General features: G+C 39.4%; 1 protein-coding gene across 1 annotated transcript in view; it reads right to left on the bottom strand.

The window, feature by feature from the left end:
- LOC118231984 (raftlin-like) overlaps positions 1-24,404 on the bottom strand; it is a 49,491-nt gene that overhangs the window by 19,331 nt on the left and 5,756 nt on the right. The window contains exons 2-5 of the mRNA XM_035426471.1: positions 23,741-23,906; positions 11,371-11,545; positions 5,804-5,912; positions 3,528-4,005 (exon numbers count right to left, since the gene is read on the bottom strand). Of these exons, the coding sequence (XP_035282362.1) occupies positions 3,528-4,005; positions 5,804-5,912; positions 11,371-11,545; positions 23,741-23,885 (907 nt within the window). The 5' untranslated portion in view covers positions 23,886-23,906. The remainder of the gene's footprint in view (positions 1-3,527; positions 4,006-5,803; positions 5,913-11,370; positions 11,546-23,740; positions 23,907-24,404) is intronic.

Here is a 24,404-nt window from a genome sequence, read left to right on the forward strand (position 1 = left end):
TGGGTATCCTCCACACTGATCCATACATTGTCCCACAAGCTCAATAGGCACACACATAGACATATGCACATAGTCATGCTCATACAAACACACACAGACAGAGACACACGTGCACACATACACGTGCACACAGACAGAAACACAGTCGTACAGATAGACACAGGCACATAGGCACGCACGCACACGCACACACACGCAGACTAATATACAATACACTGGCTTGAGAAAACAAGTCAATTTCCGGGTAATTTCAGAGGAAGTACTTACATTTCAGGCCATCGTGATACAAAAAAGGCATTCAAATACATATAGCTTTGGTGTATACTTAATATCTTAGAAACATTAGATGTACTGCCAAATTCAAATAGAGTGTTGTCTAGACACTCCAGAGGAAACCCGGAAGCTCTGGAGTTACAGATGCAGCCTCTTTGTTACACAACTCATAGTAATGTATCCTTGTGTGTTGCTCACAGAAAGGGTTTCATCTGATAATATGCCCTCAGAGATGGCTGCAAGCCCACTCGGTTATAGATTTCCTTTTCTTTTAAGACTTTTCAGAAGAAAGAAAAACAAGGCCAGTTTGGAGAAGCCTGAGGCATCAAAACTTGTGTGAGTGTAAGATGTCCCCCCGGGGGAGGGGGGGGGGGGCTGGTGGTATTGGAGGTTAAATTATTGTTCATCAGCATGATAGGAATGCTACTAGGATTAAAAAAACAGAAATGGTGCTCTTTTGTAGCAGAGTAGAACTAAAAAGAACAACACATTTGAAAAAAAAAAATCAAGATTTACAAGCACCTTGCACATTACATTACACTTTAGAATATTGGTTTTAAATCTTTTCTGAGTAAACAAATGATACATTTTTGCACTGTTTTTCATATTGCACACTATGTCTATGCTCACAGTCCAAAATGTTATTATTTCTGCATTGCTAATACATTCAAGTCACAAACTCCTTGTCAAAACTGTACAGACTTTTATAGAGGCATTTTGATAATGTGATTTTTTAGGGTAGTAAAGGAATGGTGTACTATGGTAAGCAGCTTACTTTTCTTAATAATAATGAATTTCTTCACAAGTAAATTATTTTGAAATAATGATTTGACACTGATGACAATATGTTGCACAGTTGTTAGGCATAAATATATCAAATGGCAGATGGAATTGGTTGCTCGTTTTCACAAACTTAAAAGTCTGGTTTGCGATGCTTGGGATAGTATGCTAAACTAACATATCCTCATCAGCATCATTAGCTGAAGAGTGACAGAGCTGTACTGTTTGTAACATGATGTTCTGCAGGGAAATTAGTGTGCTGTGCTGTATATTCCTTGTCTTCCACACACTGGCTTATCTCCAACCCCAGGGGATGATTCTATTTCATTTATTCATAATTAGCAATGTCAGTAAACTCTTGTCCCGGTCATGACTGTTTACAGAGTCTCTATGCTGCTTGGCTCCAATTTAATACAAATAGCCTGGACTGCTGTGACAGAGGCATTCTTACGTACGCTATGGATGGGAGGACTTTATGGCCACACATAACGTGAATCATGAGCGGCCAGGTCTCGCTTGCCTCCGGTCCTCAATCAATCACCACCTCAGGAAGAATTAATCATTAAGCAGCGGGTTTATTTTCAGCGGCTTGACTGATGTGACACATGGCCACTAAATTCACACACGCCACTGGCGGTCGCACTAACGGGAGCGAATGCGTGCGCAAGTCACACGGACATGAGGAATGTCTCCCGTCATTCCATTCAACATTAATGTAGAAATGCGAGATAGAGGGTCATTATGCGAATATGTTTTCACGTTAATTCTACTCTTCCTGGCTGTATCCCATGATTCAAGGGAGGGGGTTTGTACAGAGGAGATGACTCAAAACAAGCTGTCAGACATCAGACTCACCAGCTTGCTAACTATGTTGGATTTGCCACATGAAAGAAATCAGCCAGCAACCTGAAGAGTTACCTTGTCTGTCTCAATACAGTCTTTGGCATTTGCTGTAAACAAGCAAATGAGCACATGCACACAATTACAGATCTTCATCCTTCAAAGCCATTTCTGAACCTTCCACAGCTAAGACTAATGTATTCTACGATTTTGGAAGAACTATCACTTAGCGTGAAATTTGACTTATTTCATCTTACATTTCATTAATCTTAACTTATTGTGTTCGCCAGACTTTTGGTATACATAATAAATTATAACAGCTTTCATTTATGGGTATACAGTCGGAAATGGACTGATTCCACCATACCGCGACTGTTACATTTCTCCACTTATAAAATTTGGAGTTAAAACTGGGACTGGACTGAAGTGCACTGGATTCACCTGTAGAGGGCCACAGTGAGCTGAATTTTATGGGTCATGCCTTGGACACTGGCCACTGATGGACACTGCCCATTACAGTGAACAAACAAACAAGAGAGTAGATGGCATGCTCCACAAAGGCAAGTCAATCTGTTAATCTGTTTACTACAGTAAGTGAAGGGTAACTCTTGCATGCACCCAGTGAACAATACTGGAATTATCTACCCCAGTCTTACTGAAGATACCACCTGACTGACACCTGGAGCACCAGGTGAGGTGATTTCCCATGTGAGTAATGACTCTGTTGAACAACAAGGAGGCGAGTGAAATAAAAACACCAGGACCTGGAGCCTTCAATGATTAGAGCTGGCCATGCATGACCTTGTGTAGAGCATTAGAATCAAATGATTAAATCAGCACTCCTTCATTAGATGAGCACTGACTCAAAGCTATTTTATTTGGAAGATCACTAAACCCCCTGACAAATACACTTAGCATTCTCACACAGAGCAACACATCTCTTCTCAGGGCGCTTGTGGACAGTGGCTCTAAAGTACTGACTCCAGGGCAATTAAAAAGGCTACCAAGCTAATAAAAGTCCAAAACATGCAAGAACACATTTATGTGATTATTTCACACACACACACACACACACGCACATACGCACGCACACACTCGCGCACACAGACACACACACACACACATATGCACACATACACACATTTTGTATCTTCCCATGCAGCTAACCTTCCTGGCAGTACAATGCAGATCGAGTCACAAAGTTATTTATCTGGTTTAACTTAATTTAATTAAGTAAAAAAGGCATATAATACCTCTGCCCAGCCTAAACCTGACCTGGCCCGAACCTGACATGCCTTTGGGTCCTGTCTGGTTCAAGCTGGGTAGCGAGGGCATGAGACTCTGGTCAATCCACATGGTTAAAAAAGGAACCAAGAAACAAGTAAGTTTTGATTTTGATTTTGTTATAGATTTAGCAGCGTAAATGGAACTGTAGTGAAACTGAAACAACCTCTAGTGACATGGCATTTATATTTAACTGTAACTGCCACACATTTTTTGCAAGCTTCATGTCAAAAATGCAATTATATGACTGGAGCAAGCTCATAATGAACTTTATGAGTAACGACTATGAAGAGGCGCAATGTAAAAGGCCCTTTCAGATTGTGAACAGACCAGTTTGTGAACAGACTTACCTTTCTTGGAGGAAGATAGACTGGTGTGTGTGTCTTTCTCCTCTGGGTTCTTTGCTTTATTGTTGTTATGCATCAGGCTGTCATTCTTTGTTGCTGTTGTATGTTGGCCTGGGTGGTCTACTGATGAAGATGGGTCAGAGAGACCAGGCTCGCCATCTTGACTGTCCCCTGCACCTGTCCCATTGGGACTCCCAGGGTTCACAGTCTCAGTCTCTGTTTCCCCTGGATGTACTTCTTCACCCTCAGTGGCTGAGGGTTTGTCTTCTGTTCCAGTCTCCTCAGCAAAATCCTGGAGTTCCAACCCCTCTGGGGACAGGGGGCTGTGGTTTAGCTCAGTCTCTGTACCGGGGAGAGAGCTAGGGCTGGAATGCAGGGACAGTGACATTTCCTCTGCGCCAGCCTGTCCTGGGGTTGAGACTGCACCAGGCTGCTGGACGAAACCCACAAACATGACGCCTTGTTCTGCTGCATCCTGGATCTGACAAGGCAGAGAGGATCAGCACTTAGTCACTGCACACAGGAGAATCATGGATATCTTGGCATGCAAATTCATTGTGATGGAAAGGCACTGGAGCGTCATTATGTTCCCTCACACTTCTGCATAACCCAATTCTCATCCATCTGAGATATCTTATTCTTGCATATCTATTAAAAGTTGGCAAGACACAAAATGACTATCAACACTGTTTGTAAATGATACTGATACAGGAGATACAAATTATGTCAATACAAGCATGAATTAATACAAAATGTATAAATAAACATTACTACGCATTTATATTAGTCTGACTTATTTTATGCATCTGATGCGGCTATAACACGCAGATGAGAATAACTGAAATATTTTAGATAAATAAAGAACATGGCTGCCACTAATTATAAGCTAATATAATATGACAAAAATCAAAGCAAATCAACAAAAAAATATATAAATAAAAAACACAATGCTTAATGTAAGAAAAACACTGAGCATAAAAACACATGCACGGTAATAGTGTCTGAATTAAGGTTCAGTTTCAATTAATATGGAGTAAGTTTAACAACAATAGCAATGAATCCCAAAGTCTCCTTTAAATGTATCCTGTTTGAAAATAAAAGTGCAGACTTTTGTTGCTGTACACATTTTCCCTCATTATCAAGAGATGCTTCATGATTCAAAATCATTTAATTGGTTATGTGGTATGGAAGACATTTTGTAACTTGTGTAAACTGCTCCTCCTAATGAAACTTTGGGCCAGCTGCCATGAAATGCATAATCTCAGGAATCTCCCCTGTAAACATTCTGCAATGTAGTGTGCAAAATAAATCAAAATGCAGCTTTTATAAATTTCACAACAAAAAATATCTACTAATAAAAACAATAAGTCTCAACAGACAGGTAAACAAAGCCTGAGACATAATGAATCAATAGTGTTTTATTTAATATAAACATTGATAATTAAAAAAAAAAGATTATTATTCAAATATATTTCTTTCTGATTTTCATTTTATGATCTGTGTTTACCATTCTATTATGGGTTGATTAATTCATCTTTACATTGACAAAACAACCAAATGCAGTTATTTGCACATTTTTTTTGGATTGAATGAGAGAAGGCAAACAAATCACTCCTGTCAGGTTTTCAAATTAAACAGGAGCTGATTGTAATGTCGGCTGCATATTTGCACTCACTGCATCCTCAAACAGCCTGGCTTTTTGCAATTTATTGTCAGTTGGTGTTTTGAAGTCAATATTGTTAGTCTGCATGAAATGAAATTGAAATGTTAACTGTCAAGGAATGTTAATGAAGTCACTTTTTCATTATTTGACTTTAATAAAATCCTGCCAATGTCATTAAAATGCTATCACTTATAGAAGCACAGAAAATAAAAATAAAAAAATTAATAAAATGTATAAAAGACCTGCTGCTTATTATACATGAAGCTAAACTTTCATTTTGTTTTCTATTACATTTGTTTAAAAGCTGAAGCCATTAGATCCTATTTTGAAAGGTATACAATATATAATAAATGGAATATCTCATACCAAATGAAATATCAAAATGTATGACAATCAAAAATATAATTGTGTCTGATATTATTTCCCCTGCCATTGAGCAGGTAAACTGAATTATCATGGATGATGTCTATAAAATAAAATTAAAAATACGACGTCACAGGTAACCAGTTATTAATATTATTTTGCTATTTTTTTAATACAGAATTCTGAACTCAACAATGGAGCAAACAGTCAAATAATGCATCACAACATTTTTCATCTTTCATCAAGATCTCACCTTTTTCACGTAGCCCTGTATGAGACTTGTGTTGGGTGACTGGTCTGCTGACAGGCACAGGTCAATTTCTAGACGGCTGGGCTCATAGTTTGACGGTGTCTTCTCTGAACTGGAGGGGACAGAGGGACAGAAAACGAAGATTCGATATCTGTTACAACAAAGATGCAATACTAATATTACTACGATTCAACACATTTTGTGCAGGCAAGATCAAAGGCATAAATCAAATTCATTTTTTCAAATAGCTCATACATTTGTATTGTCTTTGTATGTGTGTAATGACTTATATGTTTAAGGATTATGCAAATGCAAGTAAATTATGAACATTTAAACACAACAGTATAGTTTGTGTCATTTTGTAGGAGTGTAGGAGGTGAAGAATCAATCTGTTTGTCATGTTTTAAGAGTTATGCATTGATCCAAAAATGAACAAAATGAACCAAACCATAACATAAACTAAAGGACTGGAAAGTCACAATAGGTTAAATTCCAGGAGAACAGATATCTTGGCTTGTTTTTCATCTTACATAAATATCTTTGGCTCCAGGGTCTATTTATAGTGGAAAAACTATTTTTCTATGAAGGAAATCCCAGCACAGCTTCTGTGAAGGCAGATGCCCCTGTGCTCCCTGCTATCCGCTCTCCCATCCTGTTGACATGAGGGCTGGGGACCTTCCCACCTCACAGGGTGGCTGCAGACGTGCCTGCATGGGGATGGACCGGATGCCTGGCATTTTACGCCTCAATAGCTGAACCTGCCTGCACAATGAATTTCACACCTGCAGTGTCCTGAGTCAGCTGTCATTGTAAGCCCGTAAAATGTTCAAAGCTCCAACACCACCGCCATGTTTCACAAAACATGTCCTGTGGCACGTGGCCAACAGGAGTGCCAATATTTCTAATGATCCATGACTTTAAGGGGCTTTTCTGAGAAACTCCAGGTAGCGTAACACAACTCACTTTAAGATCTGTTTATTTGAAAAGGTCTGTTGCCAAGAAATAGTAGACCAAAGACTATTCTGTTCTCAAATAGTGAATAATGTCCATTGAGTTCTCCCAGATTAGTATTATTTTAAAAATATAACACGCTCATCTGTCGGTGCTCCTAAATGTTACTCTTCATTCTGATCTGTGAGGTAAAAGATCTGTGCCTGTGAGCAGACTGCATCTTTCTATATCCCTTCCATCTCAGTGACAAAAAGTCGAAATCTAGATGCAGAGCAGTGGAAATCTAGTTTGACAGACCTGTTGATGTAAATGGACTTGGTTAACCCCAATAGAGGTAAGGTTTCACCCAGATATAGCATGGCTACATCCTAGTCAGCAAGAAAACTTTTACCTTTCAACCTAATGTTGCTGGGTTTTCACCTGAACCTAGATTTGTGTACAGCTGCTAAAACTTTGAAAAGGTATTAAATATACGGTTATGTGAATACACATTCCTGTTGTGATAGAACAATCAAGCAAAAGGAATGTGTGGATCACATCAATGATATTGAAAGGTAAATATAGAAAATCCAGGGATAGACAATTGATTCTAAATGATTCTGCATTCTAAACAAGGAACCGTGCTATATCATGCCATTGTGTTTGTTTTGTTTCAGTCCAGGGGTTCTGTTATATTGTGATATTTCCGTGGTTCTATCTTAAAGGCTAAGCACCACATAACAATATCCCCCAAATATATTAGACCAATTCTTTTTAGTATAGAGGTTTTTCATTATATTAAGCTGGAATTGTTGTCAGTGTGGCTATTTTGAACTTGTTCACTCCTGATGGAAACACTCAAATTCATGGCGGAAAATGACTTATGTGATGTGTGAAGTAATGAGTGGAAGTCTGCAGAAGACATAATTACTCTTGTAGACTACCCCAATACAGCCATTCAGGTTTGAGCCAGGTGATTGAAGTTAGAGGATTCTTCCTAAAGCTCATAACCAGAGCACTTATTGGGAAATTAACTTTTTAGCTATCTTGCCCAGATTCATTTGAGAAGCCTGGTTGTGTGTGGCCCTATGCATCCAGTACAAGGATATTTGACAACACGAGCTGCATGCTAACAGTGTTAGCTCTATCAATGGCTGCAGATGGACAGCACTAGCTAATTAGCTTCTACTTAAGGATCTACTCTAATTCACTTCTAGTGAGCGAATTAGTCTAGCATCATGTGTCAATTAAACTTTTCCATTTACCCATTAGCATTATCACAACAACTTTCTTATACCCATTAAATTGTAGCGATATGGGCTAATTCTTTAATGGAAAAAGGCTAGCTATAGCTAATTTGACAGTATCTCACTTCCTCACTCTATCACATGACAAAATATTATGCAGGTGATCATTTTGAAAATTGTTGAAATAGGGAGGCAGGGCAAATGAGTAAACAATTTTAGACTTTAGGGCTTATTCCTTGCCTTTATTTCAATAGAATAATGTTAATTAACATAAAAAGGACAACTTCCATTCGGTTGGTGTATTTCATTTTTAAAAATAATATCTGGTGCTTACCCATTAATTTTTTGATTCTGTGTATTGTGATATTTCTACTGTTCTATCTTAATTTTCAGAGCAGAATTACTGCAACTGAGGACTGTTAATCTACAATTATAATTTTTGCTGGAAAACTAATATATACTGTTCCATCTAATGTATGAATTAAATGATGGACTATCGACTATGCAAACAGAATTTTCTCCATATGAGCTTGCTAATGTAAAAATAACCAGCTGGCTAGTTTCCAAGGATGTTAAGCCATTGACTTTCTGCTTCACTGACAATGGCTTCAGCCGATGACTGACCAAGAGTGTTTCTGGATCCTGATGCAGTTAATTACTGGGCAAGCTTTTAGCAAATTAAGTTAGAACTAACAATTTTCAACATTATTTTTCTAAGCATGGATAATAGGTTCATTGTGTGCTTTTATTCAGAGATGTAGCTGTATCCATTACAAATAGTCCATTTTATTTATTTATTTATTTTTGCTTTGTACTTAGCCTACCTCTATTGTTCACTACCACAAAATTGAATATAGGACATTTGACAGTTGACATTTCAGGGTCAAAATGAGCCAATGCTCTCCATCTGAATTTCAAATTCAAAAAAGTTGATTTTAAAGCCTGACTAATCCCACCTTAAAGACCGGGCCATTTCAGTCTTGGCCACTTATCCAAATAGCACTTGAAAGTAATGATGTTAACATTTACAGAGGGCATATATCAGTAGAAGGGCATGTTTATTTCCTGGCTAATTGTTCTTTATAGGGGAATACTGTAACAATGTCATTTTTTAGCTTACTTCTACTGCTCCATATGCAGTGGCTTATAATAGGACTATGGAGAATAGCTGGGATTTTATCCAGGGGCGAGTGTGAATACTAAACACAACATTTAAAGCCACAAACATTTTCCTCTCGCCTTCCCAGTCTCCCAGATGGGCACGGACATTTTTGGGTCTGTTTGTTTTCAAAGCGATGATTGGATATCCAGTGATTTGCTTTCATGTGCACTTTCCTAGTCCCTTTTTTAGTTTTTGTCAGGCTGTCAAGAGAGGAGAAACGGAGAGGAGCTGGTTGGTTTGATTTAAATCTTTTATTTTTTTTGGTGTATCCCCCTGGGCTGGTGCTGATGCAGACTGCTGTCTCCACGGTGACAGACGTTGAGATAAAGCGGGACTGTTTGGCAGGGGCCATCAAAGGATCAGCAGCCCCTTTCCACTCCCTCTCGCCTCACCCCAACTGTGATCTACAGGCCCACTGCCCTCCCCCTTTTCTATCTCACCCCTCAAAGTGAAAGGTAGTCTCTCTCTATAGAGAGAACTCCTTTCCCATCCTCTCCCACACCCCCTGTGAATCTCTGCACAAGTTCATCCTGTTTTCACAAATGATCTCATGGGTTTCTGCCCATTGATGTCCAATTAAGATCATTTTCATTTGGCTGTTCAGTTCAAAGAAAAATTGACAGTTTGCTTCTGTGTGTGTGTGCGTGCGTGTGTGTGTGTATGGTGCGGGGGGAGGGGGGTTAGCAGTTTGGGGGTTGATATTGACAATACTGTTCCCTACCTGTTTGCACTACACCTTTTGCTTCTTGTAGTTAGGCTATATATTTTGATAATGCATTGCTATCACTGGGCAACCATTCAATGATGTGACGTCAAAAAACTGTTTGTTCTTATACAGTACATCTCTATTAGCATACCGCTCTCTGTAGAATTTCCACAGTATAAAAACACACACAAAAAGAGTGGAGACAGACATGAAGGGAAAATAATCAGTAATCTTCAGAGGAATCTGAGCAAATAATGTGCCTGTTTTGAATTATGGATTCATTTGGGAGGAATGTGCAGTGAATTTGTGGACTGTAAATTAAGCCATGGAGATTTCTGGGATTTACAGAGTCTGGAGACTGCGTCCAAACCCGCAGTTTGGAACACTCAGGGAGTCTTAGACAGTACGGGGAACAGACGCTGCCCCTGGTCATCTCTGCATCTCTCATCACTGCAGTCACACACTTGTGTAGAGTGAAGACAAAACAAAGCTAAGTGGGACTCTTGAGAAGTTCAAGAGGTGCTCCTCCAGGTGGGGGGAAGGGAGACAGCCCTGTAGCTAGGTAGCTACTATAAACAGAACTGGATCCTGAGCCTAGTACCAACACACACACACACACACACACACAAGCACACACGTGTTGAAGTGTCTCCCCATGTAGCTAATTTTCCTGGCATTACAATGCGGATGAGGTCAAAAAGTTATAATTGACAAACAGCCCAAGTCAAAGGGGACCCTCATTCAATGTAAGACACACTGGGGACTTGGAACAGTGGGGATGGTGTTGGGGAAGTGTTTATTGGGTTGTGCACCTGTATGTGGTGAATTGTCTTTCTACCTCAGAAAACACAGCGTGAGAATCCTGTCTACTGCACCAGTTTTTACACAGCAGTTACTGCAAGGAATATTCACTGAGAACTACTCCATGACCTACACCATGTTTAAGTTGAAATTAGATTAAATCCTGTGAATGCTGTTTGAAAAAGTTACGGATGGTTAGTTGTGCCCTGGTACTGGACCGATAACACATAAATAACTAACGAGTATTAGCTTATCCAGTTTCATAATGAAAAAGAATGCGACCAATGATTCTAACAAAATAATTGTTAAAACTATATTTAGAAAATAGGAAAAGGCCCGCACAATATCAACCCAAAACAGAGGGAAAAATAAAGCTCAATTTATTTCAGAATGTGCAGAAGTAGATGTGTGTAAAAAGTGAGAAATATGACAAACTTTCGGTCACAAGCGTACCATCATTGTTTGGGTGGCGACACACCTGTTTTCAAAACCCTAGCCAGATATGGCTTGCTAAAACAAGTAAAATTCAAGCAAAAACAAAGACCAAAGAAAAAGGGATGGCCATGAGATTGCACCACTGATATGCGTTTTATCCACAAGTTTCTATCGCTGAATACAGATGATGATACAGTACATTAAAATGGTGGCTGCAGTTGTTTATGCTTCGTACATGCCATGGGAGAAGTAATGGAAGGAAATGAGAGAAGATGGAGGAGGCACTTACGTGTCAGAGTGGCGGATCAGCACAGCCCGGTAGAGCTGATGCTGGACGCTGGCATGCTCCAAACCACAGGGGTGGATGAAGGGGTGCACGGCAGCTAAAACAAACCCCTGCTGGTAGAGGTCCTGAAGCTGGGTGGGTAACTCCCTCAGAGTGGAGAGGCAGAGTCCAGATGCCCCTGGCGAGATGACAAATTCACACAAATAAATAGTAGCAGGCTATTATCCATAATAACTTTATTTTGCTTATATAAAATGACCAATATCCTGCTCTGTGAGTTAATAAAACAGGATGAAAATCTTATAAAAGTGAGTTGTTCTACTTCTAGTGTGATTTCACAGGACTGCTTTACTCAGTGTGAGATGATTTTAGCTAGGGTTGATGACTACAATAACCCAAATAGAAGATCAAGGTTTATGAGACCAATGATTGAACAGATATTTTGAAAGACCAAAAAAAAAAAAAAAACCCATAATGTCTGCAGAATCTAAATCGAGACAGGACAAGCAGAAAAGCACACATAGTGTGTCAACCTCTTGTCAAAATCAGCCAACTGTGCAACAACAGGCATGGATCCTGTCCAAGACAGGAATCAAAGACTGCGCTATGCTAATGAACGTCACACAGAGCACTTGGCCCACCGTTCAACAACCGCACTTCTAGCTATCAGCCAGGACCAGCATTTAACCGGATTCAAACAGCTGCTTCACGTTCAAGCCAAGATAAACAATGGACTGGCGCAGTGCTTGACTGACCGGCAGTCCCTGCGATTTGCCACATGTGAACAAGATGTGAAAATGGCATTGACGGCAATTAGAGTCAAGCTCTGAACAGTATAAGCGAACCAGTAGAATCAAACAACTGAACATACTGTAGCCTACAGAACAGGGACTGGGCAAAATGAACTACTACCACAGGGAACCCAGATGGAGGTCTTGTGACTACAAGGCTATCTGCCCCAAAAAGGACTAAAGGGGTTGGATTCATGCTTGGAGAGAAGTGGTGGTGTAATGTACCATTCAGATATTGGATAAATCAAGGTTCAGCAGAGAATGAATATCAGGTGAATGACAAGGCGTGACAGACATTGTTTGAAATTCAAACATGATTGAGCTTGTATATGTGATATTGGCAATCAGTTGTAATTCTACAGTTTCTCACAGAATTGAATTATATTTAATACTGTACACATATTGTAGGCACGTATTGTAAGCCTAATTACAGGTAAAAGTAAAGAGAAAAAAAGTGTCTTGACAAATCCTAGGACTTGGCTACTATCTGGCCAATGGTAGTTAAAAATATCCAAAACTATCATAATCATATTAATCATATGACAGTTAAAACCACAACGCAAAAGCCTTCCACACGTTTAGTGAATAACAGACTGAAATAACATTCCTCCTTGCCAAAGGTCAGAAAATCCAAATGCTCTCATTCTTCATCTTTATATCTTTTATTAATTCTGGTGTCTCTGCATTTTCATTTCATTTTTATTGTGCAATCATTTTGTTTTCCCTGGAGGCAGAGAAAGCTGTTTGCCATTCACTGAGCCGGCAGATATTAACATGACTAGAATATCATGGCCACTGTCTGAACTCTAACATTATGATGAATAAATATGGTGCGGCCTCCATTGTATCCCAATAGGTAAATAGCCACAGAGGCATTTATGAATTTATCTCAAATAATGGCAGAAACACTGAATGACAGTGCACTGAAACCCAAGCCCAAGCATTTGAAGAGTGGCAAGGGGAAGTTTTTCTTTTGCAAGAAACTACAATCATACAGTAATTTATCACAGTTTGGCTGTGAAATGTTCAAATTTGTATCTTGGTAGACCGGGTAATTAAACTCAGTGATGTTGACTGTATTTACATAATTATTATGAGGCTAGACTAAATTTAAGTGATGAAAATGGAATCTCAAAACATTAAGCACATTGTTTCAAGAAAGCCAATTACATTGCATCTACTTTGTTTACGTAGGGAAAAAGCCTTCTTCATCACACTTGTTATAAATAGTCAAGGATTTAATCAGTGGCTCACTTGCATTAAATCTGTTCAAATGCATTTCCAGTGAGCTTAAAAAAATAATAATTTTAAGTAGTATTTTTAAACTATGTCATCATCAAACAGTACACTGAAAAAAATCTTGCAAAAAAAAAAGAGCAGTTCAGCAAATTACTTCCTGTGCCACTTCAGCATGTGCACTTCCTGTTAGATTGTCTGACTGGGCAGGATTGCCTCTTTGACACTCCTGCTTTGCATTTTACAACTTTTGTATGCATTAGGAAGTGTATGCAAGTGTATTATATATGTTGTTTTGGAAAGCTTAGTATTTTAACTATCTGACAGACATGAAATATTGTGTCAGTGGTTCTCCTCTCAAGGAATACACCACAATCACAATATAAAATGCAGACTGTGATCTAAAATTAGCTTTGTATCCTAGTAATTTCATACCCTCTTTAGATCATGCTGGCATAATTTAATATTTAATATAATATTCATACATGTTGACAGTGGAATGAGTTCACCCCAAAAATGTAAACCTCACGCCTGTAACATAGAGGCACTGTTGTGTGGCTCTTTCCCTGAGTCAGTCTGTTTAAAAATAAATGAGTAAATATGAATTAATAAGCTGAGTGATATGGGAGAGGAGGACTTCAGGCCCACACTGCTGTGCAGCTGGAGGACATGGTTCAATCCAATTTGCATGAACCTTGAGAGGAAAAAAAAACCTGGAATAAATTAGCTCCACAATACCAGGAGGAGAGGTGCTACTAATAAGCTCATCCACAATCTGTTGTTCCCAACCATTATTTCCCTGTTAACAATTAGAGACCTACTCTTCATATGGCACTAATAACTCAATTTACAGGGACGGGAGAAATGACTCAAATTCTAATCTGGAATAACAAATATATTAAAACAAATAACAATTCTAATCCTCCAAATGCTCAAACATGTGGTATTACATTTTTTTCTTTGCAATAACAAAGAGAGACTAGAAAATAGTCATTTGACTTACCATAAAATATGTAAAAAATATCTCTATATCTCATATTGAAGGAAAACCATACCAAGACATAATTTGATGCAGACTTTTTCAAAGGTTTCACCCTGTACTTAATTATTTTCACCTGATATTAGGGAACACTAGCCTTCCTGTTCTTTCTGATAGGTCAGCCCATTGGTTATGTCCTGGTGATGTCGCTAATCACCCCTTATCACTATTGCCTGTGGTTCAGAAACCGACCCTAGAGCATGGTTATAAAACTGCTTCATTAACAGTCTAATGACTTATTGTGAGAAAAAAAACCCTTCTGGTGCTTTAGACTTGCCATCCGTCAGATTCTCGCACTTTGCTGATTGGAACGTCTCTGTGCGAGCATGTGAAATGAGACAGGGTCTCAAGACAGAACACAGCGCTCATTTCCTGGTGGATCAGCTGCAGCGTGGGAGAAATCTTACGCTGAGATACGTGGCTGTGTTGCGTGGGGGCAGCAAGGGACTGTAGAGTCTGGGAACACTAGGCACTGTAAGCTCGATGCACACATGGCACAGTCATCAGCAATGCAATCTCATCTCATGGCTCATCGATTGCCTTCAAAAAAATATACATAAGCCTCAGTTGTCCTGAGATTCAATGGCATATCCCACATCCTACCCGCATAAGAACAGTCCTGTTATTAGTGCAGGACGTTCAACACAATGGGTTTATAGGTCTGGATGTATAAGAAATCACACATACTTCATGCATGCATCTGGTGTATAGTATAAACTCATTGAATTAATAAATTCATCCAAAGTATGAAATTTTATTTTTATTTTCAGAATAGCTAACATCACAGACATTTTATAAAGTAGAATAAAGTGATATGCTTAATAATACATTGTGCATATGCAAGGATGTGATCATTTGACATTTTAAAGCTGACGAAGCAACTCAAGTAAAAGATAAAAAGCCAGTGATTAAGTCTGCCTGTAAATTGGCGTATTAATAGAGGCCACTCTCTCTGAACCTTCAAATATCAGATTTGATTGACAGGCACTCCCAGATGCAGATGTTATTCCTGTCTCCTGACAGTAGTGTTGCTTGGAGACAGCTCCTAAAGACCACATGCCAAAGCAAAGGGAGGCTGTTCATCAACAGACAGCTGAACCAGCCCAGGAGTCCTTTTTCAGGTTGTGGAGTAAAATGGTTGGGAACTGGAGCTGTGACCAAAGTTGCATGGTGCATCCAGACTAAGACACTCAGGGTGTGTCGTGAACATTGTATTTTACCCAAATAAATTTAGTGAATATCCAGATGTATGAATGCATAATCCATCCAATGAAATAAATAAATGACCCCAAACATAGGCTTGTGCTGGATGAATAAATCATGTTATGTATATGCTATCTAAATATCTAGAAGTACTGTCCACTGATTTTGATCTATTAATGCCTTTTCACATTTCTCCTCATTTTGAAAAGAAAAAAAAATCTTGCCGATGACAAATGTTGGAAATCGAATTCCCCCAGAGAGGAAATGGCAGAAGTGTGTGTGCTTCAATAGAATACATCATCAGGTGAGCATTTGAACTGCACAGTCGGCAGCTAGAAGTGCAATCATAGGTTTTTCACAATCAAGGCACTGCTGGCACTGCCTGAATAAATCCATGAGTTGAAAGATGAATGCGGCTCAAATTGTGCGATTGTATTCAAAGGCAGATCTGATGATGTGATTCGTTTGGACACAGCAAGCATGTGCACTCCAAGCAGACGGAGTAAGTAGTGCTTTGATTTTTATACTTACTGTAAGATAATCAAAAGAAATGCACTGTCATACCACTTATAAGCTCTACAATCCTTTGTAATAGTTTACACTTTATGCAGAGCTAACTAAAATGGAAAAATTCCCATAGGCTACTGCCCTTAAGGTTGTGAAAACAGTATCCTATAATATGGGATTTAAAGTGACAACAAACATGGTTTCCTTCAGAGTGACTGATAGAATGAACTGCTCTCCTGTGGCAAGCACTGTCAGAGGCTCCAGAGGCCAAAGAGCCAATGAGAGAGGCTGCTTTTAAAACACTTTCTTGCGTACCATTTCCTATACCTAACCTTCCAAAGATAACATCACAGGCCAGTAATAGACATGACACACATTGCATGCTGTAGCAAATGTGGCAGTTTCCTAAACACTGTCAGAATTCATGTTGTTTTCTTGCTTCAGAGGGCTTACAAAACTGTGTGTATGGTTTCTCAGCAATAGTGTTTCAAAAAGCATTTCCTGCATGCCACAAGGTCACAACCCCTGCATGCCAGAATCATGGTGCTTTCTGGAGACAAACTGAAACACACACCCTGAAGCACATTCTTCAGGTGGTTCTCATTGTAAATAAATACGTGAAGCTGCAGTGTTCAAGAATTATGCCACAGATTCCACTGGGGGGAGGCGGGGGAGAGGGGGTGTGTGGGGGTGAAAAGCATCCCATGCTGGGGGTAACTCTGGAGTAGCCCCGGGACACCTGAATCCTGCTGGGATCATTCGTTTAAACACCCCCCTAACAAGCTTTACTACTTCGCTAATTAGCACCAGAATAAACATGGGGAAATGAGTCAACACATTGCTGCAGTACTGTAAACAGCTGCAGGTTTCTTCTCATATAACAACTGCCATAAATTCCCTCTTTACATATTTCATCTTAAACCTTCACTGAACTAAATCTTTAAATAGGTGGCTACTTTAGGAAATTATCTCGAGTTGGACTGAGACCAAACTCCACTGCTTAAATGTCCTGAGCAAATGGAGATCGTTAGTGTTCCTCTCTGAGCAATGAGTTCTCAACAGTCTGGTCACTGATCCATTGCCTCACCATTATGCTGCATGCAACCCAATTACAAGCCAACTGCTAACATATAATTGAATTTGCAACAGGGTCATTGGTCATAAAACTAATGCAGACAAAATATGAGGTGTAACACTTTCCATGAAGAATCCCATGCAGAAGAACAACATAACACCTCCATAAACACAAAATAATCATCCACAAACCCTTATTTCAACGAACGTAGACTGCCTTAGAGTGTGATATGTCACAATTCATATCATCACTGGTATTATGATGATATTTCGATTTGATCTGATTCGATATGATATTATTGACTAGGATGGTGGAATAATATAGTGTCTTTATATATATTATATATATATTTTTGACACACCAATAGTTTTGGCTATGTATCTAATCAATTTATTCAGATTGTTTTGCCTCATGGTGGCCTGCTTTCTACACGGATCACCCAATATGAATGCAAATACCTTCAGATTAAAAAATATGCACTTAACCTCATATTCATTGTTTTATTTAAAATCCAATGGTCCAAATCACAGTCCAAATACTTTTGCATGTAACACTTGTGCACATGCACGCACATGCACACACACACACACACACACACACACCTTATGCAGCACACAGATGCTTGCATAAATATCCCATGCCCGTGAACTGAATTAAAACATGTTACACATAATCTTCACATCTCTCTTCACACCATGCTGATGCTCTGTGCGTGGAGGTGACACAGAGCCACAGGTGGGGATTGTCATGGAAACCAACAATTGCCATATTCTCAGAGAGTCTTGCAATAGTGATGATTCCATGGAAACCAGAGGAAATAGGCTGAAGATATGAAAAAAAATCCATGTACTTTAAATGCAAATACTGAGATCTTAAGAGACTATGTGGTTTGTTACATTTGCCTGCATAAATTATCAAATATAAAAATTTAAATACAGGTCTCAGTGAATTATGATCATCTGCAAGGCTGAGTTCCGTTAACGTTAATATTTTAACAGAGGCCCCACCCGCAACTTATATCACACAAGTTGAATGAATGATAAGACACTGAATTAATAAAATGTACTAACATCGCGTTTCATTAGGTCTGTCATGTTTGTAAATGCTTTTTCCTCTTTTCTCCCTAATATGGAATGCCCGTTCACACTTATCTGTGCTCATTGCTGCAACCTCTGCTATAGATTCCGAAGAGCACAGACAAGTATGTCTGAAACATGTAACATAAGCAGTTGCTTCTTATCAGGCCAAGTCGAGCTTGCACTTTAGCTGTTATCCCAGCCAAGTGCAGTGCTAACCTTGGCGATGCTAGCGCCAACTACGGGTCACTCAGCGAGGCTGCCAGCCACAGTTGGCACTGGCATCCAATCATGCGCTAGAACAGCGCATTGACAGGCTGAGCCACCCATTAGCTGCATTTATTTAAAAGTACTTCAGTACTTTTTACATTTTTAAAAAATAATTGTTACCTTTTGTCAGCAACTAAAAAATGACTACTGCAGGGTATAATTGATATCATTTTTTCAAACTTAATGATGTCTTGGACATCTGCAAATATTCAATTACAGATGTCACTATAATTGTAATTGTTCTTATGATTCAACGTTTAGCGAAACTTGTTTATCATTTACTGTCAGTGTTTGTGTTACTGAAATGGTTTTGTCTGCTGTGTGAATAAAATCAAATGATCTGTTCTGGCCTCAACACAGCTACTCTGGGCAAACTGTGCTGTCCATCTTTCAGGGCCTGTTGCCCACACGTATTGATACCGATTTGCACTGTCGCTTCTAAATCAAAGCCTGCCAGTGACAAACTATTTATGATAGCTGCAACAGTTGGCTTGTGTGTCCACTTTGTAATTACCACAGTCAAGAGGCTAGGGTGAGTCTATGGGTTAGAACACAATTGCTGAATAAATGCCTTCCCTTCTTGGACACAGTGACCATTGCCAAGGAAAGAAACAGGATCAAACCATATGACAGGGTTAGTAAGTAATGTGGAAAAATTGGGGATTCATTTTTTTGTGAAAGACACTACTCACAAAATCTGACAATAATCAAACCTGACTTAAAAAAGCAAGAATCACCGCATGGAATGGAGGGCCTGGAATTGAGATTCTAAAGGTGCTGTGTACTGTGTCTCACAGTGTCTGAGTGGACACTGACACACTGGCTATAAACTGATCTAAAAAGTTGACAGACACAAAAAGTTTAACATTTCTAATGATTTTTAAATTTTTTTACATACAGTACTATCTTTTAGCAGATCGAAAGAACTGCTTAGACAGATAACTGATGCTCTAAGAGAGGGAGCATCTGTGCCCTATTGGCTTATGAGACAATCAAAATATTTTCAATTTTACATATTTATAAATTGGAAAAAAATTTATAAAGATAAATAATTTTAATTCAAGAGTTAACAGTAATCAGGAAAAAACTTGTCTGTGTCCAAAAACAACACAATGACACACCAGGGATGAAACATTTCAAGGAGGAAGTAAGGTCAAGGATGAAGTCATCATTTTGCTATATGTGCATTTCCACCTGGCTGCAATAGCATGAATTACTTAAACAAGGGGGACATGAAAGAAAGCTAAATAAGCATCCCTTTGTTTGTGGTGTCTTCAATAACAATACAGCTGTGAGAGAGAAAGAAAAAGAAGGAGACAAAGAAGTCTGCTTTTACTTTGTTAAATTCAGGCTGTTTACTCCACGGCCGAGGATCTCCAGATTGCATTAGAGCAGAATCAATACTGCCATATTGAATCAGAGCAGGAGGACAATAACACACAGTAGAGCATCATGGGAGTGACCAGGGATATTGTGAATTACTCTTGTGGGCATTGGCAGATGTTAGGATGTAATACAGGAGCCGGTAATAACATGCAGCACTAAAGGCTATGATGCCCTCCTGAAAACAGAGCATTGCACCCCTATCTGCTGCTGAAATCGGATTCCGAAGGGCACATTTGATTCAATAAAGGTAAAAGCAATTAAAAGCATTTGAAAAACCCAACAAATAACTATATATAGACTATATTTTCTGTTTCCTTCAAATGCTTCGCATTATGCAGTCACTATAGATTGGATTGAGTGACCACACACTGAAAGGCCTCAGATACAGGAAACAATGAATAACAAGAATAAGATGAATTTCATCCAGTACAAGAAAGTTAAATCTCAAACACATTTTGATGGTCTACAATGAGACATACATCAGATATTTGAGCACGGAGAGGAAGGAACCACACTGAGATCTGAGCTTCCTGTTGACAAAAAATTTGTCAGCAGTTGTTTTACCCTAGTTTTAAGACTAGTGAGAAGAGCACATCACATTTATCTTATCCATGCAATGTGAAATGAATCCAGCATCCATGCTACCTGGGTAGGTTTTCCATATAATTAGTATCAATTGTTTGCCTCGAGACTATTGGCATACAGGTTTGTTTTAAAAAAACATTTTGAGTTTTGTGATATACATTATTTAAAAAGTTACTAATTAGGCATTTCCACCTTCTTCTTGGCTTGCTTTCTGTGAGGGATTTAAAGTGTTTATTAACGCACAACAGAGACACACTCCATATTTTTAAAGGTCTTTGTTGGCTTTGCTTTGTTGGCTTTGTTGATAGGTGTTCATCATTTATCTTTTCCATGTTCAAAGAAATTCATATTTAAGTAACCTTTTTGTAACATGTTCCAGAACCTTGTAGTCACACTGAAAATATCAAAGTAGAAGGAATACAGATAACATTTGATGCAATAATAGCTATAATGCCAGGCACCAATTCTCACCCAAAGCCTGAAAATTACATGAAGAATTTTACACTGAATATTTTCCAACTTGAGTGAGAACAACCCCCCATTCAATTTCAAATTGAGAGTGGAAGGGAAATGCGCACAATGGAGCATATTCATGGATTTGCTGGCACAATAGAAAGCCTTCAACAAAGCCAATGTCTGAACTGTTTGGATGACTTTCATGTTAACACACTGATGTGCGGGAAATTCAAGGCAAGTGCCACGATCTTCATATTGGTTGACACATATTGTCACTGATGTCAGATGTTTTTTGGAGCTTTATCATTGCATTTAATCCACACAAATCATACGGTTGGGCTTTGTGTAAGCACCATGTCACTTCTGTATATATATGTAAATGTAATACTGGTAAAATGAAGGCACTGCAAGATAGGGATGGCAACAGTATTACAGCTGCAGTGCTGATAAAAAGTGCCTCAAAGAGGGGTGGTAAAGTAGAATGAATCATTCAGTTACACAACAAATGAACTTAGCTTATGAGCCTGGTGTAGTACTTTCTCTCAATGTATTTTGACACATACTCAGTCATACCCTATGACAGCACATGTGAAGGCTATCAGAATAGTTACCCAAATTCATAATTTGCAACAGTAGTGCAACTTAATACTGGCTCTTCCTCAGTGGTCCTCAGCTCCCTGTGTGTTATATTCAGTTTTTTTATGCGTGTTATTAACCCTGCCTCTAAATTTTCGTGTTAAGAGAGGCTTTCATTCTACTGGTTATTTACCATAGTAGGGAAACTAACCAGCAACATTTAGGTTATAAGACGAGTTCCTTAAAAATAATGCCGCAGAGCTTACGGAAACTGGCTTGTGTAGACATTGGAAGCTAATTTTCTGGCACCATTACAAATAACTCCTTGCCATAGTTAGTTAATTTTGTAGCATGAAATGACTGATTGTACATCTGCGAATATATTTTCAACACATGTAATTACACTCTGGTGGGCTGGCCAACCATTCATAGAGTGAAAACGTTCATAATTAGTGATCTAAAAAATGAACAAGAAGACATCTGGACTCATGTTTGATCTCCTCTTAGCAAAATCACATCCATAATGTAAAATTAGACCTTGTCTTAGGACTCTAGAGAGTCTTATTTTCACCTGAATTGTGAGGCATTAACAATTGCTTTTGCTCCAAAACATCAATGTCCAGTTTACACAGTAGTTTAAACAGTTTACATCTACTTACAAAAGGCTTGAAATAAACTTCACACAAAACTTCAAATGTTATTTCTTACACAACTGGGTAGCACTGTCGCCTCACAGCAAGAAGGTCGTGGGTTCGAATCTCGGCTTGGGGCCTTTCTGTGTGGAGTTTGCATGTTCTCCCCGTGTCCGCGTGGGTTTTCTCCGGTTACTCCGGTTTCCTCCCACAGTCCAAAGACATGCAGGTAGGCTGATTGGAGACCATAAATTGCCCATAGGTATGAGTGAGTGAGTGTATGTTTGCCCTGCGATAGATTGGCGGCCCGTCCAGGGTGTATTCCTGCCTCTCGCCCAATGCACGCTGGGATAGGCTCCAGCACCCCCCGCGACCCAGCTCAGGATAAGCGGGTATAGATAATGGATGGATGGATGGATAACATATGTTCTCAAGGGACCCTGCGATAGGTAGTTTGGATTACTCTCCAATCAATAGCCCTTTGCGATTGGGAAATGAGGGTCCCAAGGCCAAGGAGTCTGAGGATAATTGGTCTGGCTTTACATGGGGCCATAAAGCCTGGTTATGGAAGCTGGTTTCGAATGAAAGCTCCGCCAAGGATTAATCTCAACAAGACAGAAATGTCATTGAGCGTTCTGGGATAAAACATACTCTGTAGCTCCACTGAAGGGCTGGTCTCAATCTGCTTTGTGAAAAACAACTACATTTCTATATTTAGAGACAACCTCCGAAGAATTCCCATCGGCATGATTCAAAATGCAGGCCAACTTTGAGGAGTTAAAAAAGAAACAGCACCAGCATTTGCATCTCATAAACACCTTCAATCGCGTGCTCTGTGTCTACGGGAGGGCGTGAGGGAGGTTGATGCATGGCAAAAGGAGGCAAGCAGTAGCAAAGCTTTCCATTCCCATCACAAAATGGGTAACACTCTGGCTCAACTATATACCACACAACTGACACCATGCTGTCATGAGCATGACAGAAACATGACAGAATTTACAGTAACTATGGTCCAAGAGACAGGGTACCTTACGTCACCTGCGGTCATTAACAATGGTTCAGGTAGCAGGGTACCTTATGTCACCTGTCATGATATAATTTATTGACACTAGAGTCATGTGACACTTGATAAATAGAAAGTAGTTTAAGATAGTTTAATGTTGTTTTTAATTTAAATGTCATCAATGAAATGTCTCATCACTAACATAACGTAATGCTTAAAACTCTGTTATATACAGTTGGCTTTATGGCATACAGTATATTTCAAGTAGTGTGATCACAAAAGGTCAATGTATTTAATGATATCACGCTGAATGTTTCTGATACCATAGCATGTCAACAAAAGTTTTGCTGTACATCAGTAGTTGATTTTGAACAGCTGTCCTTGCCACGTGGTGCCAATCACAAAAAAGAATCTGCCTGCAGCATCATAGACTTTCACGCAACATCATGACAGGAAGGAAAATGCTAATATTGACAGACATAAAGCCTCTAATGGTCTTCCTGCCCTGGCTTCAGAGATGATTGTGCTGATGACTCACCTTCTTTTCCAAGAATGAAGTCGAGAAAGCGGTATGTGTATGCCACGCCCACTTTAGTCTCCACTTGAGGGCGCTTGAGGGTGGAGTAGATCTTCCCAGGACTGCTGTCCTCAGAACGTTTCAACTTGGGCAGTCCGCAGCCCATCTCACTGGTGTCTCTACTCACCTGTGGAGAGAGAGGGAGAGGAGAGGGTGAGAGGACAGAAAAGAACAGAGAGTGAGTTGAGAGACCAAGAGGAGAATGTGAGGGGAAAGACATGGGGGAGAGAAAAAGAGTGCAAAGTGAGAGAAAGGAGGGAGAGAGAGAAAGTCATTCATCATGTCACTGACAAGCAGGACAGAGAGAAATGTTAGCTTGGTGACTGCTGCGTTGCACAGGCATGTGAGAGAGAGAGGAACAAGTGGCTCTCTGGGCCACATCTCTATCCTTGGGGAGTTTGGAGAGAAACCAATAAAGGTGAACACATTGGATAAGTGCCTATAAAAAAATAAATAAATAAATAAATAACAAATGAGCTTTATATTTCACAGGGAGCCCAAGCCTGTCCCTGCAGGGATAGAATTAGAGAAAGACAACCAAGGAGTGGCAGCAAAGGGGCCCTAAAGAGCTGTGGGCAGCTTTCACCCAAATGTGTTGTGACAGCGACTTGCCATCGTACTGGCA

Source organism: Anguilla anguilla, chromosome 1 (genome assembly GCF_013347855.1).
Source record: "Anguilla anguilla isolate fAngAng1 chromosome 1, fAngAng1.pri, whole genome shotgun sequence".
NCBI lineage: Eukaryota > Metazoa > Chordata > Actinopteri > Anguilliformes > Anguillidae > Anguilla > Anguilla anguilla.